The sequence below is a fragment of the Homarus americanus genome, unplaced genomic scaffold (assembly GCF_018991925.1).
Source record: "Homarus americanus isolate GMGI-L3 unplaced genomic scaffold, GMGI_Hamer_2.0 scaffold52512, whole genome shotgun sequence".
NCBI lineage: Eukaryota > Metazoa > Arthropoda > Malacostraca > Decapoda > Nephropidae > Homarus > Homarus americanus.
Genome location: NW_024735442.1, coordinates 14,259,584 through 14,276,398, shown reverse-complemented (window position 1 = coordinate 14,276,398; position 16,815 = coordinate 14,259,584). Strand labels below are relative to the sequence as shown.

The window sequence follows — 16,815 nt, the reverse complement described above, 5'->3', positions numbered from 1 at the left end:
CTTGCTGATAAATTTTCACCTTTCTGACTACTACATCTATGAAATGCTTTAAAATTTATTTCTTTTAATTCAACATGTTAAAATCTTTTCCTGAAGTTATAATACAAGTTTTACCACTGTTGACTGCTCATACTGTACTCTACTGACCTTTGGGGCATATATCTTAACAAAGGTCTCGTCGTTTTTCGTGAAATTGACTGGGATGTCAACTACTACCACCACTTTTCCTAGAGGTGTAGGTCCTTCTTTCAGTAGCTGTAAATACAGAATAATCAAATTAAAGTGTCCATGTTCCATTATTTCTACTTGCAGCATGAATTACAAATCATTTATTCAGTTATCAGAAACACTATGAGAGTTAATTAAATGTGAAAATTTAACTTTTTATATACTGTAACCTTTTCACTGCCTTTGTTATTTACACGTCTTACATATACAGTATTTGTAGTACATGTAATATTAATAAAAAAAAATGTAAGATAAGACAATTTGGACTCTACGGGATGTACAGTATGTTTGATAACACCAAAAAATGATAGTACATCTTGTACACTAACATCTTAACATGGGGTAAGTGCTGAGCCTAGGTTAAAATATCAATTGTTGGGGAAATAATGTACTGTACAGTATCATAGTAATGACGATAATCATAAATATTTAGTTCTAAAATTGAGTACACTACATACTGTATATCAATGGATATCAGACTATATTAAGATATAGAACTCTATGTTGGTGGCAGATATTTCTAAAGTAGAGAAAAAGATGAAAAATGGAGAAGTAAGTAAAGAGAGTAATTTTTTGTGTGTCTCAATGACACAAGTTTAGAGGTTTTGATTGATGATTGACTGGGTAAAATATCTGGCGTCACAGCCTATAGCCATTTGACTCCGAAAATGAAACTCGTAAATTAAACCTACAATAGAAATAAAATAAAATCCTATTAAGTTTAAATATCAAAATTAAAATATTATAAAATCCTGTATTTATTAAAAAATCACAAGCGGGGTAACTGGTAAATGCCTCTATTGCAATTAAAAATTTAATTAGTTCACCATCAGGTACTGAATTTCTCTCATTAGACACTTGACTACAATACTATAGTCATAATCTTTTGTTTTGCTGAACATTAATGGTTTGCAGGAATATATTAAATGAAAATTATCCATGGCTACTCTATTATTCCTATAATTTATTTTCTACACTCTTTACTTCTCTCCCACTTTTGTGTATGGTGGACCAAAGGATAGAGACACTTCAAAGAAAACAGGTGATGATGCAAAACAAGTGTAGAAAGCAACTGAGCAGGGTTAAGACAAGTAAAAATACTCTACACATATTCACTTAATATTCACTTTGCATCACTTTACCTGAACTAAATGGATGAATATAAATACTGTATGGCTAAATCTCAAAACTTACTGTCAACTGGTGAAAGAAAATTGGAGAACTCGATGCATTGATCTTGTCCTCTTCCAAACGCGGATACAAAACCTGCTCATCCTTTGAGTACCTGAAAGATAACAATACTGTACTAAATTAAAAAAATTCAGGTAGATATTTATTATTCTCTACTCTACGATTTATGAGAAACAAGAGATTCATATAATAAAAGAAGGCTTGTGAATAATGAGACTGCAGTACAGTATTTTTATCTAACTCTTGCAAGCCGTTTCCCATTTGAAGGAAGATAACTGAAACATTGGATCAGGGTGGTTGGAGCAATATGGAACAGGGTGGCTGGAACACTGGAACAGGGTGGCTGAAATAATGTGGAACAGGGTGACTGTAACAATATGGAACAAAGTGGCAGGAACAATATTTACACAAGGAGCCAGTTTTTTCATTGCATCCCCAAACTCAAGTATAATTTCTCCTTCCATATTTCTTGTGCCATAGCCTTTCCTGCCATGCACACCTTCATAGCCTTCTGTGTGTACCCCAATATGACTGCTTTGAACACCACCAATTTATCCCAGAACTCATTTTTCATTTTTTCATTTAGCCCAACTTGTGGGTCATATGCCAAAATGATCATGATCAGATCTTTTCCTTGTTGCAGCTTCAAAACCATAATTATTGTATTCACCTGTTTCACCCCGCGTACTTTCTCCACCCACTTTTTGGTGATCATAACCCCTACACTACCTGCGCCAGATTCACTCCTCTTCCAAAATATAATGTAGCTATCATTCTCACTAGTGATCATCCTTGCTGAGCCACCTTTCCACCTTGTTTCTTGCATGCAGCAGACATCTAGCTTTCTTCCATGCACCATACAGTTCCTACAGTCAGACTCCCAGCTCTGAACCCAACTATGTCAGATTCCTACTTTTTTATAGTATGGCTATACGATGCAATATAATTTATATCGATATATAACATAGGCACAAAAATAATCGAAAAATATATTTAAAAAAAAATAAAATTGAGAATCGTTTCTTTGCCATTTTCTCAAAAAACTATTGGTCATATCAGAACTCGGATTACTACGTTAGAAAGAAAATAAAATTCTGCTTCTAGCAATGTATAGTATTTAATCAGTTGCCTCAGACAATTTTGAGCAAGGAGGTTGTGAATGTATTGGTGTGTTGTTGCCTTGTCTTCATTTTTATTAGAAGTGACAAAAATTAGCTATATACTTGTATTATTCTTTTGGGGGGCTTTTTTTTGCAGAGAATCTGTTATGAAGCCAAAGATATATGGTTTATGCCATTAAAAACAAGTTTTTTGGCGTAAATTGATAAGGCAAAAAAAAATTTCACTGTGAGCTGTCTCGCCTGCCCTGGGGCCTGAGAGATGTGATCTTGGAACTGGAAAACTTAAAACTTTTCTCGTGAGCAAGAGGGTTAATAAACAAAAGTTATATGTATTGTACAGTATTGGTATATATAAACATTAAATATAGTATGTACAGGGGAAGTAGGTACTCACTTTAATGTCTCATTTCTTATGGAAGCTTTAAATATATTTAATACTGTATGTTTCATTAAAGATATTTTAAAATGTTTAATAAACTAAAAACAAAGACAGTCAATCAGCGGATGAAAGTATAACTTCCCTGCCTTCAATAGACAGTACTGTAGTATAAGCAGGCACATTATCTGCTAACAGGTACTATTTCAAATTATTGTACAGTACTAATATCAGTATTTTATTGACACCCACAAATTACTTAAGGCACAAATATGAGACACACGAATAATCAGGGATAACTGTACTCTTTAATGGTGCATATTATATAAATTGCTATCAGAGAGGGCCATTATACAAGATCATATGAAAACAGTGTAATAAACATCTGGATTCAACGGATTGCCAGCATTAATGAACATCCTTTTCCCCAATTACTGGTAGTCCATTAAATAATGGTTTTACTGTATTAGTATTCATATAACTAAGTATGGCATACAAATAATGAATTTTGAGTGGTAAAAAGTGCTCTAAGAATAACTAAATATACATACATAGTATTGCGATTGTACAAATAAAAAGGACCCTATGTATTGGGGAATGCTTGTAGTGCAGGTAATTAATGCAAAGAAAAACTGTTTTCATTACCATACCTTGATCCATAAAGATTAACCATGCTAAACCTACCTGAAGGGGTTTAATTAAATTTAGGGTAGTTAATATATAAGGGGATCACTTTCATAAGCACAGTTGTTTGCAATACAAACTTTCATAATTTAGGGACCCTTCATGTATTTCATAAAAAGAAAATACAGTTAACCCTCACTTTACGCGGTCCCGCATTCCGCGTTTCCACGTTTACGCGGTGCCTTGCCAGAACCTCACGTGCTCACATTACGCGGTACGTGAACCCCATTACGCGGAGAGTGTCCGGCGCGACGCTATTTTTAGATTCGCCCCACCCGCCACCCGCCCGCCTGCCTGCCTGTGCTCCTCGCCTCTCCCTCCTCCTCCCTCCGCTTGGGCAAGCGGCGCGGTAAGGTTGCGCAGTGTGTGTCTTTGTTGCGTTATCACTGACGTCATATGACGTATCAGACCTGTGATTGGCCATGCATCCCTACCCCCCTCTGCTGCTAGCTGTAATTGGCTTAAAGTATTATGACGTGTCCACCCGGGGGAGGGAGGGAGGGAGGAAAGACGACGCTTGACCTAGCCGCGGCAGTTTCATCCCTCAAGGCCACACCGTGTAAACGCGCATCCATTGTTCTGTAAAATGGCTTCCGCCGGACCACCACCCCCAGAGAGAAACCTTTCCTTACCTGGACCCAGCGGCACTAAGCCAAAGAAGACACGACGTTCCTTAAGCTACGAGGTGAAGTATACCATCATCCAAGAGTTGGAGAAAGGAACAAGGCAGGTTGATTTGGCGCGCCAGCATGGTGTGAATGAATCTACGATTCGAACAATAAAGAAGGATGCAGCCAAGATAAAGGAGCACATGAAGATCACAAAGTCTACAGGTGCTTCTATGATCAAGTATTTTCACAACCAGGTGCTTCTCAAGACAGAAAAATTACTTGTGAGGTACTTGGTGCGTCAGGCGCGACGGAACATGGCGGTCGACACGCGCTCTGTTAAGGACTACGCACGTGAACTGTACATCGCAGTGGCACGAAAGATGGGAATTACAGAGCCCAAACCCTTTAATGCTTCCTCTGGGTGGTTACAGAGGTTTAAGATCCGGAACAAGATCACCAATATAAACATTGGTGGTGAAGAAGCGAGTGCTGACCGTGCTGCGGCTCGGGAATTTCCTCCGTTTTTACGTGAGATTATGGAGGAAGGACAGTACAGTGACGACCAGGTGTTTAACATGGACGAATCTGGTCTTTTCTGGAAAAAGCTACCTTCCAAGTCCTTCGTTGTAAAGAATGCCAGCAGGATTCGGGGCCGGAAGATGCAGAAGGAACGCATCACCGTCCTGTTTACCACCAATGCCTCCGGTACCTGTAAGCTCAAGTTATTGGTGATCCACACAGCACGCAAGCCGCACGCCTACAAAACCATGGACATGACCAAGCTAAATGTCCACTGGCTGACCGCACGTAAGGCGTGGATGTTCTCTACACTGTCCCTCTCCTGGTTTGATGACTGTTTTGTTCCCGATGTAAAGAAATTCTGTGAGCGACAGAATGTGCCATTCAATATTTTGTTGCTGCTGGACAACGCACCAGGACACTCGCCCCTACTGTTAGATCGTCACCCCAACGTAAAAGTGGTCTTCCTTCCTCCCAACACTACGTCTATATTACAGCCCATGGACCAAGAGTTAATCTGTAATGTAAAAGCTGCATTCTCAACAAAAAAATTCCAGCTCCTGAACGACTACACCAACACCAGGGAAGAGTTGCGTAACCTGAGTGACACCACCACCGATAGCAAGAGCGAAGAAGATGAGGATCAACAGTTGGAACAGCAAAAAATACTGTTCAAACAATTCTGGAGAGTATTTAACATCAAGAAAGCTGTGGACTTCTTGGTGGAGTCATGGGATCAGCTGTCTATTGCTACAATTCGTCACGCATGGAGACATGTGTTGCATGGAATACCAGGTGAGAGGAGGAGTCAATCTGTGACTGGTGAGGTTCAGAATGTTGCAGTAGCAGTGGACCTTGCCAGAGAAGCTGCGCAGACTGTTACAGTTCCAGGCTTCTCCGAGACCACCAACGACGACATCCTGGAGGTGATCAGAGATCCTGAAGTGACTGCCGACGAGATGTTGGAAGAAGAACACGTCAGTGAAGAGGAGGAAGAAGGTGCGTCATTCTCCGAAGAACACAGTTTAAGTCATAGTGATATTAAGGGTGCCATGGAGTGTGCAGAGAAAATGAAGTCCTTCCTTTCCCGCGACAATGACGATGACCGCTATGAAGTCTTCCATACCCGGCTGGTGCAGGCTATGGAGCCGTACATCAAGGTGTATCACGACAACATCAACGCCAGCCGTCAGCAAAGCATAACAGATTTCTTCGCCCGCAACCCACCACAGCCAGCCCAAGCCAGTGATAGTGACAGTGAAGATGACTTTGAGGGATTTGTCAGGGAAGCCCTGACAACTGTAAGTGACAGTGATGGTGATTCACCTAGTAATGGTGATTCACCTGAGGGCCAGTAATCTGCCCTCTGCCTCGGAACCAGCCTCCATCCCCGTATGCCGACCCATCTCTTCTACTACCGTAAGTGTTCCACCTAACTTTTAGTTTTTCTAACCTAACCTTTATTTTTCCTATGTTAACCTTTATTTTTCCTATGTTAACCTTTATTTTTCCTAACCTAACCTCTTCTATATTACTTGTTTTTTCATACCATCATAAAGTTAAGATAAAATTTTTACTACAACATAGTTGTGTGTCGTCAAAAAGTTGAGTTTGGGGATCGGCCCGGACTCCATTTCAATTAATCCCATATGTTATGTTATTCACTTTACGCGTTTCTCACTTTACGCGGGACCCTCCGGGTTACATTAACCGCGTAAAGTGAGGGTTAACTGTATAAGAATTTAAAGTTAGCGAAAAGATGATGAACCACGTCTTAATACCAAGTGTACAAAGATGAAGAGGAAAAGAAGTGTGGGGGTGTTTGTGAGGTAGGTGGTGTCAGTATAGGAAATCATTCAAACTGTGAATTTTTCCAATTCTAGAGACAGTTTTGCATGGAAATCAGCTATCTTGTGGAAGGGTCATAAGGGATATAGCCGAAGATAAAAATTTCTTTGCTGTGTAAACAGTACAGTACTGTACTGCAGATGGGTGTCTATAACCAAATGAATGTGCCAGTTATTTCACAATTTCTCACACACCCTATATTTATTTATATAAAAACTACCTTACCTTATTTACCGGCTTGAAACACCATCACCAAAATTCATACACAGATATTTGTTTGGGATAAAGGCAACTGATGCCCAAGTGATCAATACAGTATAACAGTAAATCAGAATCATTCATCTCACCCATGTAACTTCAGTTTAGCCTGGGCTTCTAGCTGGAGTGCCTGCTGGAAATTGTTATCTTGGTTATTTTGCTCCACCCCTTCCCCTGATACAATCACATCAACAGACACCTTGTTAGAGGTGTCCGTCAGTTGGCTTGCATCTACATCAATCTTCACTGTGTCCTGTTGAAGTTTCAAAAGATAACACATTAAAGCTGATTGACAAATTTTATTTTGCCAGTTATGTCATCACTTACACTATCAACTCACTACTCACCATCATTTATACCACCATATCAAATTAATAGCCTTTTTTATAGAATAGGAGTGCACTAACCAGGAGATTATACCACAAATATGCAGGACTGGCAGACCTTTAATATATTTGGTGTACACTCAGTCATGTCAAGATCCCAGATTGAGCTAACCTTGGGGCTATTCATCCCACAAAATTGAAAGGCATAGTGTTCACATAGCAACGGACTCTTAAGTCTATATGTACCTTAAAAAATCAAATGTATAAATCATATGCTGTTGATAAGGTGACTACCACTAAAAAATATACAGTATTTTTTATTTGATAGAAGAAACAATAAAAATAAATAAATGCCTTTACATGAAAATTTCAGTTTAGACTGACCTTTCCACTGTTTGTGATGGGATTGGCAAGGTTACAAATTAGTCTTGTGCGATTTCCTCCATTTGGAAAATCGCAATTATGTGAGGAAGGTAAGAACAATGTTAGGGGTGGGTTCACAATCACAGTCAGGTTTGGTAGAAAAACTGGTTCTCCTGCATTTTCAACTACTACTTCCATCTTTAGCTTGTTGTCCTTACCAATAATCAACCTCTTATCATCTCTGAAAAAAAAGAGTACATAGTTCATCCTGCAAATTCTAAAATACCATATCTCTTAATTCCAAACAAGACAAGTAATTTTAATAGGTACAACTTACACATATTTGGACTACTGTACTCTGTATCTATTTTCCAACACTTTTCCTACTACTGTATCTTTCAAGAAAACAATTAAAATTTGGGGATACTCATCTCCCAAAACTACAATGAATTCTAGTTCTGTTTAGAATTGCAATTAAATGCCAGGTAGCGACGTGTCCTCCTATTATTACGTATTAAGTAAGTATTAGATGTTTTAATTGCCTGTATGTTGGCCTGGCGAGTTATTGCTAGGCATCAACATACCTAGGTATAAAGCTAGACGTCGCATTCTGGACTATATCACAAAAACTGGTTTTAAGAAAGAACTGCTTTTTTTTTTTGCACATTTCCATCTCATTCACAACAGTATGACCTGATTGTTTCATTCCTTCACACATTATTTCTCATGTTATTTCATCCTTTACTAACAATTTCCAAGTTGTTTACCTTTGTTTAGTTTTCCTCTACTACAGGTACATCCTTGAAATCTATCTCAAACCTACCCTTTTCACATCACAGTACAGTACTCAGCATTCATTACCACTTGTTCCCTACACATTTTATGAACCAATGTAAATGCTATGCTTTCTCACTGTGACTCATATGTAATGCTGTGATAGAATATATGATATGATATATCAGAACACAATTACATTTCACAGTACAATACCTGGCAAAAGTTTTTTCTTGGAAACAAGAGAATTTGAAAAAAAAACCAAATAGGTAGCAAACTGGAAATGATTGTAATGCATTCATAATTTTGTTTCTTAAATATGTGACAAAATGACTTGCTACTACTGTACATACTGTACTTGACCAACACAATTATTATTGTGTCTACTACTAAAGGGAACTAGTACACACCTGTAATTTGAGAAGCTGGTTTCCAGAATCATGTCAATCAGACAAGTTTCATTTCCATCCATTTCACACCCCGTTACTATACTTACTCGGGATGTAATACTTGTTTCCATGTCTGGATCTAGCATGGGTTGTTCTGAGGAGAAAACATACATTGCTGATATTTAGCAGTGACAAAAGCAAGGAAAGAATTGTCCAGAAGGAAAAATAAAGTGCAATGGGTCAAATACAGTGGTCCCTCGGTTAACAAACACAATTCGTTCCAGAAGGTCGTTCGTTAACCAAAAATTTTGTGAACTGAAACCATTGTTTCAATGGGATTTTGGGTAATTGGTTCCAGCTCACCGAAAATTACATACAAAGTAAAAAAAAAAATGCAGTAAAGTACACTTACTTTGAGGTGTGTATGTAGAAGGCTCCTGGTTGATGATGATGATGATGATGATGATGGGAATTAGAAGTGGGGGTGGAGGAGAAGGGAGAAGAGAAGGAAGTGGGGGTGGAAGAGAAATCACCCCATGCTTGATGCCATCATTTCACCCATAAAATTTTAAGTTCACGAGGTGTAATTCAAGATTATTTTCTTTAAATCAACACTGTACTGCACTATATATTGTCAATATGTTAAATAAATTTCAGAATGACCAATAATTGTACTGTAAAAATGTAAAAATACTCTGTGTTCAAGAGACCCACAAGCAAGATGTTTCCTCCACTGAACAAAGATACAAACTGAGGCCTTGGTGGGTGAGTGAAGTGGCTGATGGGCGCACCAAAAACTAGTTCCCTGTAGTGCAATTATGTTAAATAAGTGTTAAAATTACTAACAATTTTAATATAAAACTTGGAAAATTATTGAATAGTACAACCTTCATGATATTTACTCCAATTTTAACCAATGTAAGCCCTAGAACCGATTATTGTATTGACGGACTAATCTTCCAGCTGGTGAGCAAGCCAAAGCATGTCGAAACATTTTCGTAAGAATTTCGTTAACAGAATTTTTGTTCGTTAACCGAAATGAAGATTCTTGTGGAAGGTAATTCGTTAACCGAAATTTCGTTAACCAAGGGACCACTGTATATAATTTTATCATTATCAGCATATAAGGTGTACAAAATTTCATTTTAAATTAGGCAATACTGGTGTTAATTCCTGAAAAAATAGGACAAAATATTTCCAAAGTTCAAATGAACTTTTTAGAAAAAAACTTGGACAAAGATCACCACAAGCAATAGAGTATACAGTACAGTAGTGTACAGTATAAACAATAAACCCTTGAAAGTCCGGACCAAGTAAGTCCGGATTACGCGACGTGTCCTCCTAATACTACTTATTAAGTAATTATTAGCTGTTTTAATTGCCTGTATGTTGGCCTGGCGAATTGGCTAGGAATTAACATACCTAGGTAACATTGCTGACGTCGCATTCCGAGCTATATCACCAAAAATGTTTTTTAGAAAAAAAACGGCTTTTTCTCATAATTATCCTTAAACCTCCATGTACTCCTCTCTTGTTTGTAACTGACACTGCTATGCCCTTCCCTTCTCCTTGAAGAGCACTTCCAACCTTACATATAACCATTCCCTCTTCTTGTTTTTCCTATCTATTTTCTTGTACATACATACCTTAGCTGCACTCTTCAACCGTTCCCATTCTTCTTCAATTACTACCCCCTTCAAAAGCTCCCCATTAACACATTCTCACCTTGTCTTAATAATTTCTTTAAATCACTCAGCTACATTTTCTTTCTTTAGCCACCGGGTAGTCAAATTTATGACCTTTATTTCTTTGAATCTCTTTCCTCCTGAACTTTCCATTATTTTTACTTCTACATAATAATAGTTAAACCCTCCATGTGCTTCCCCTAATATACTTACTGTACATTACATTCTTCTATTCATTAACATGTGGTCTATCTATTATCTATGTTCCTCATTATCCTGCCTCAATATTGACTTATTTCCACGTATAATTTATAGGTTCTTAACATTTCTTCGTATACTTACTGATAATTTCTTCCCAAGGAGTCTCAACTAACTCGTATATCATCTTCATCAGTACAGGTTGACGTGGATCCAATTTGTTCTCCTGGGAAACATGGATACAACACATATTAAACTTCACCTATATATACAGTACATACAAACAGTTATTTTACCAGTATAAATTCTCTGCATTTTTGTGTTATTTTTTGTAGTATGTCTTGTACTATATCCTCGTGTTGCTCAGGTACACAGCACATTCATATCACAGCACAAATCATATCCCTTTTCATTACTGGCCAAACTGGACACTATCGGTAATAACTGCAACATAGAACAGACCAACTGGTCAAATGGCTAGTAAGCTGATAAGTGGTGGAAATGATAAAAAATAATAAAAAAAATAAAATAAATAGTATACCCTGTACAGTACTACACCTTTTTTCAATTGCAATTGAACAATGTTACTTTTGGTTTCAACATCTTCGAATGGAATCAACATTCTTACACTTGATTAATAACAATCTTTACTTTCCGTTCAACAATCATCCAAAACTTTTCAACAGTCGTTCAACACGTGACAATGTTTACTTGCTTTCAACAATCGTCTCATTCTTCATTGACAATTCACTAATACTTTCAACATTTTACAAAACTAAGTAACAATCTTTAAAACATCATAACTATGCAAAAAGTTTATGTTTTGACATTTTTCGTAGATCGAAAGACTAGTTGATCTAATTCGAACTTTTGAAGCAAGTAACGAATCACCGAGTCGAGATGGTGTGCTACACACTCAGTATTTTCATTACGAGTGTGCAGCTTCTCCCGTATACAGTTCGTCGCCGAGCCCCTCCAGCATGCCACGGAGGCACCGAATAACAAGTGCTACAGATCGCGAGCGCATTATCAAGGCCTACAGAGCCGAACAAGATTTCCTCGTAGTTGCAGCAGCCCTTGGAGTTCAGCGCACCACGGCATACTCCATTGTGCGAGTATACCAACGCGAAAACAGGGTTGAAGCGGCTCACGCAGGAGGCAGACACAAGATCATCGACAATGAAACTCTGGATCTAATAGTGATGATGCTTGAAGCAAACCCTATGATGACCTTGAGAGAGATAAAGGAGGAGGTCATGGATATATTTCCTACAAAACCACATTTCAGTGAGGTAACGCTTTCGCGTTATTTGGAGGGGGAGCTGATATCACTGAAAATGTCCCGTGACTCCCCAGCAGAAAGAAATTCTCCCGCAGTAAAGGAGGCGAGACACGCGTACGCTGCGTGGATGCTGGCGACGGGTCTACAGCAGCAACTAGTATACATTGATGAGACAGGTATGTAATTATGTAACCACTTATCAACTATCTGTAGTATGTACTACATAATTACTTAAGTAAACTGTATGTAACGAGTGAGTACTTAATATTGATCTCAGTTTGATGCATCGTACAACTTTCCTTGTGTTAATATTTAATTACATTACAGTATGACTACATACACTGATGTTTCATTTCCAGGGTTCAATCTGTGGACCAAGAGGACGTACGGCAGGGCAAGACGCGGGGAGCGTGTGCATCGCGCCGTTGGTGGACAGCGTGGCAGAAACACGACAGTGATTGCTGCGATAGCTGAACACTGTGGAATACTCTATCACGAAATTCACTATGGTTCAGTGACGAAGGAAGTATTCAGTGATTTCATCGCATCACTTGCAGCAATAATCGGAGACGCAAGATCCATACTTGTTCTAGACAACGCTCCAATTCACAACGGTATCGCAGCAGTCTATCCCGAGCTGAATTTTAAATTTCTCCCTCCATACTCTCCTTGCTTGAACCCCATAGAAAACTGTTTCTCTGTGTTTAAATCATACCTGAAGCAGTACCTCCACCGTGAAGCTCCACGGTGCAACGCAGCCCACGCCAGGCAAGAAGGAGTGACTCTCAATGCACTGAGGGAGAACATTTTGCAAGTTGCCGTGGAATTTGCACTGCCTAGTGTCACGGAACATGTTGTGTCGCAGAACTATAACCATGTCAACACCTACTTGGTTCAATGTATTGAGCGCCGAGACATCTTCAATTGATATACAGTAGGTCTACAGTAATAGAGTATAACCTACTGCCTTACCATTTGTTCCACTTGAAACAATTCACAACAAAAACCTTCTATACACTCATGGGTTCTTTTTTACCTGACAGGTTACTATTCGTGAGGCAGAGGAGGAAGGCAAGTCAACGGGATGCTGATATGACACTCCTCTCCCCAATCCCACTACCCCTCCCACCCTCACCTACCTCCATCCCTACCTTACAGCCAGGCAGAAACAACCCACCAAGGTGTACGAGGCCTTTACTGTGAACTGCTTCGTGGAAGTATCATGACACCAATGTATTTAGCTAATAGTATAAGGCCCTTTTTTCTTTGTTTCTTTTTAAGCAATCGTATGTTTTATGTAGCTACTACATACTAAAGACTAAAGACATTACATAATTACATATGTTTATACCAGAATTCATTGTGTTGTTGATGTTTGTGTAAGTATACTCAAAAATTAAATATTCATGGCTGTTACTGATTTTAAAGATTGTTGAATAAATTCTTTTCAATGATGATAGTTTCAGTCGCATTGTTGAAAAGTTTGGTTGACTGTTGAAAGCAATCGGAGATATGTGGCTGTTGAAAGGTTTTGTAAATTGTCAAATCAAAATAACTGATTGTTGAATGGATTCGGAAAATAGTTGAAAGCAAATAGAAATTTGTCATTCCAAAATCTTGATTGTTAAAGGCAAGTGGTCAATTGTTCAATTGCAAATGAAAGAAGGTGTAGCATTTCTTTCCATCAGTCTTATTTCCTCATCCATAAAATTATTAAAACAACCATAGTGACTTAACACATCTTTCCCTGGAAGCTAGTTTACCACTTCCTGGCAATGTATAACACATGCTTCACTCCTATAAAAACTCTGGATAACATTTAGCAGTTTCCCATTTATTGCTTTCATTCAATACTTCCCATATCACTTTTTTATCAATTCAAGTCATGTGCTTTTCATGAATCCAATAATACCATAAACAAAATTTTCCTCTCCTTTAGAAACTTCTTTACCACAAAATTATAATCCCCTCATCCTCTTCTGAACCCAAACTGTTTATTCCATTATACTCACTCGTTTTTCTTATAATACAAAACTCACAATAACAACTTTACCATGTATAGTACTTTTCCCTGGTATATGCCAAAGGCTAACCCCTCTATAACTTTTGCAACACTAGTTATCGCCATTCCCTGTACAGTATACTGTACAAGGGATCATAACATACCTAGGTATAAGCTAGGCGTCGCATTCTTATCTTCGGTAAATCTTAAGACTCAAACTTATGACTACACTTGATAAAAACATGAAGCCTACTGGGTAAGTCTACTTATTCACTTACCCACCTCTTCACAGTTCCTTGAAACAACACTTACCAAAACTAAAACCATACAAAATTTTGTGTTCTTTTACAGCACTTACCATGATTGTAACCAAGTAAGGAATGCATTTTTTTTGCCTCATGACAACAGTTTCATTGAACTCTATACTGAAGTTTTGGGATGTAGCAAAGACTGCTCGAGGGGTGGAAGATCCATAGTCAAGTGTCACATTACCCTTGACATCTGAAAATTATTAATGAAATTACTGAAATATCATTCAACAGAATTCCTTCTTTCATTTGACTAAATTTACTGGATGAGCTACATATTGTATTCCAGTAAATACAGATGCAGAGTATATTTAATTTTATTTAAATGGCATTATTTTTTCATTGACTTTTGAAGAAGAAACATTCTAAAATATCATTACAAGGACAAACTTAGATATATCTCTGAAGAAGTGGAGATGATGAAATTTTTTGTCAAACAATCATGAATTAAATTCACATATCAAAATCCTACACCTCTGATTACCTTAAATCCAAATGTCAACCAGTTTAGGAGAGCTACACCCAGTTACAAGGGAGAAAAGACAAGCAACCCTTGTGGAAGGTTGAGGGAAAAGTGACTGCATCAATCTATGCCCTCCGTAATTGTTTAAGTAAATAAGAGATATGGTATGAAAAATCAGGCAAAGAAATAAAAAGAAAAACAGAGAGAAAGAAAGAGAGTACTAATTAAAGAATGACAAGAAAATAGAGATAAGAAAGAAACATTATGTCTATGGGAAAACAGTAAATTTCTCCTCATTCTCTCATGTTACTGATCTGACTTGATATCATATCAGATCAACCATTAAATATAAACTTCTTTCATTTGCAGTGAAGGTGCGGTGAAGGATTAGTGGTCTCATATTAGTGACCTGATGCAGTGTCAGGTCACCCATTGTCAGAGTGGGGAATTAGTGGGTCTCATGACCTGATGATGTCTTGAAAAAAGACAAAAGTAATATACAGTACAGTGGCCCCTCAGTTAAAGAACACAATTCATTCCAGAAGGTCGTTCGTTAACCGAAAATTTCGTTAACCGAAACCATTGTTTCAATGGGATTTTGGGTAATTGGTTCCAGCTCACCGAAAATTACATACAAACTAAAAATAAATGCAGTAAAGTACACTTACTTTGAGGTGTGCATGTAGAAGGCCCCTGGTTGATGATGATGATGGGAATTAGAATGGGGGTGGAGGAGAAGGGAGAAGAGAAGGCATTAGGGTGTAAGAGAAGTCACCCCATGCTTCATTCCGCCATTTCACCTATAAAATTTTAGTTCACTTGGTGTAATTCAAGATTATTTTCTTTAAATCAACACTGCACTGCACTATATATTTATATATTGTCAATATGTAAAATAAACTTCAGAATGACCAATAATTGCACTGTAAAAATGTAAAAATAGTTTATGTTCAAGAGAGTCTCAAGCAAGATGCTTTCTCCACTGAGCAGAGACACAAACTGACGCCATTCTGGGTGAGTCAAGTAGCTGTTTGGCATGCTAAAAACTAGTTCCCTGTACTTCAATTATGTTAAATAATTGTTAAAATGACTACAAATTTTAATAGAAGACTTGGAAAATTATTGAATAGTACAACCTTCTTGATATTTACTCAAATGGAAACGAATTTAAGCCCTAAAACCGATTACTGTATTGGCAGACTAATACTACAGCTGGTGAGCAGGCGAAAGCAGGCGAAAACATGTTGGGAAAAATTCGTAAGGAATTCGTTAACTGAATTTTTTTCGTTAACCGAATTGAATACAGTGGTCCCTCGGTTAACGAGCACAATCCGTTCTAGAGAGTTGCTCGTTAACCGAAAAACTCGTTAACCGAAACCATTGTTTCAATGGGTTTTTGGGTAATTGGTTCCAGCTCACCGAAAATTGCCTAAATTCAACAAAAAAGGTAGAAAGGTTCACTTACTTTGAGGTGTGTATGTAGAAGGCTCCTGGATGATGATGGGAATTAGAATGAGGGTGGAGGAGAAGGGAGAAGAGAAGGAAGTGGAGGTGGAGGTGGAGGTGGAGGAGAAGCATTTTACTGCTTCTTGGAAGGTGAGTCACCTTCCATGAAAATGTCAGGAACCTCTGGACTGACAAATTCTCCACCAGGAACATCCTCTCTCCTTCTTGAAGTGGAAGGCTGAGGGCTAGCATCTTGTTCCTGCTGCCTTTTACTAAAGAAACTGTCAATTTTTGTTTGTGGGGCATCTCTCCTCCTCATCATTAACTGATGTTTGAAGAAGGAGACCACTGTGTCCTCAACATGACACAAAGCTAGTTCAGACTTTTCCACATCTGGGTGCCTTGAAGCCAGTTTCCTGAACTTCTTCCAGTGGTGAACAACATGTTTCAACTCTGAAGTTGACATATGGTCATCACTTTCCGTTTCCTCCTCACCACTGTCAGCCTCTAACATCTCATCCAGTTGCTGCAAGTCTTCAGGAGTAAGTTCCTGTTCATGAGACATCACAAGCTCTTCTACATCATCCTCCTCCACTTCAAAGCCAAATGACTGACCAATGGACACAATCTCCTGGTGCAACTCTGTTTCATCCTGAAATCCCTCAAAATCATGGACTACTGATGGTCACAGTGCTTTTCATGAAGAATTGAGGGTTCTAGTGGAGACTTCTTGCCATGAAGAC

The 16,815-nt window shown here is 38.2% G+C and overlaps 1 protein-coding gene across 3 annotated transcripts in view; it reads right to left on the bottom strand.

Annotated features, from left to right (window-relative positions):
• LOC121871044 (integrin alpha-PS3-like) overlaps positions 1-16,815 on the bottom strand; it is an 86,168-nt gene that overhangs the window by 22,273 nt on the left and 47,080 nt on the right. For all 3 annotated transcript variants that reach the window (XM_042373126.1, XM_042373128.1, XM_042373127.1), the window contains exons 12-18: positions 14,214-14,356; positions 10,716-10,797; positions 8,710-8,842; positions 7,547-7,766; positions 6,926-7,089; positions 1,423-1,513; positions 148-255 (exon numbers count right to left, since the gene is read on the bottom strand). In XM_042373126.1, the coding sequence (XP_042229060.1) occupies positions 148-255; positions 1,423-1,513; positions 6,926-7,089; positions 7,547-7,766; positions 8,710-8,842; positions 10,716-10,797; positions 14,214-14,356 (941 nt within the window). The remainder of the gene's footprint in view (positions 1-147; positions 256-1,422; positions 1,514-6,925; positions 7,090-7,546; positions 7,767-8,709; positions 8,843-10,715; positions 10,798-14,213; positions 14,357-16,815) is intronic.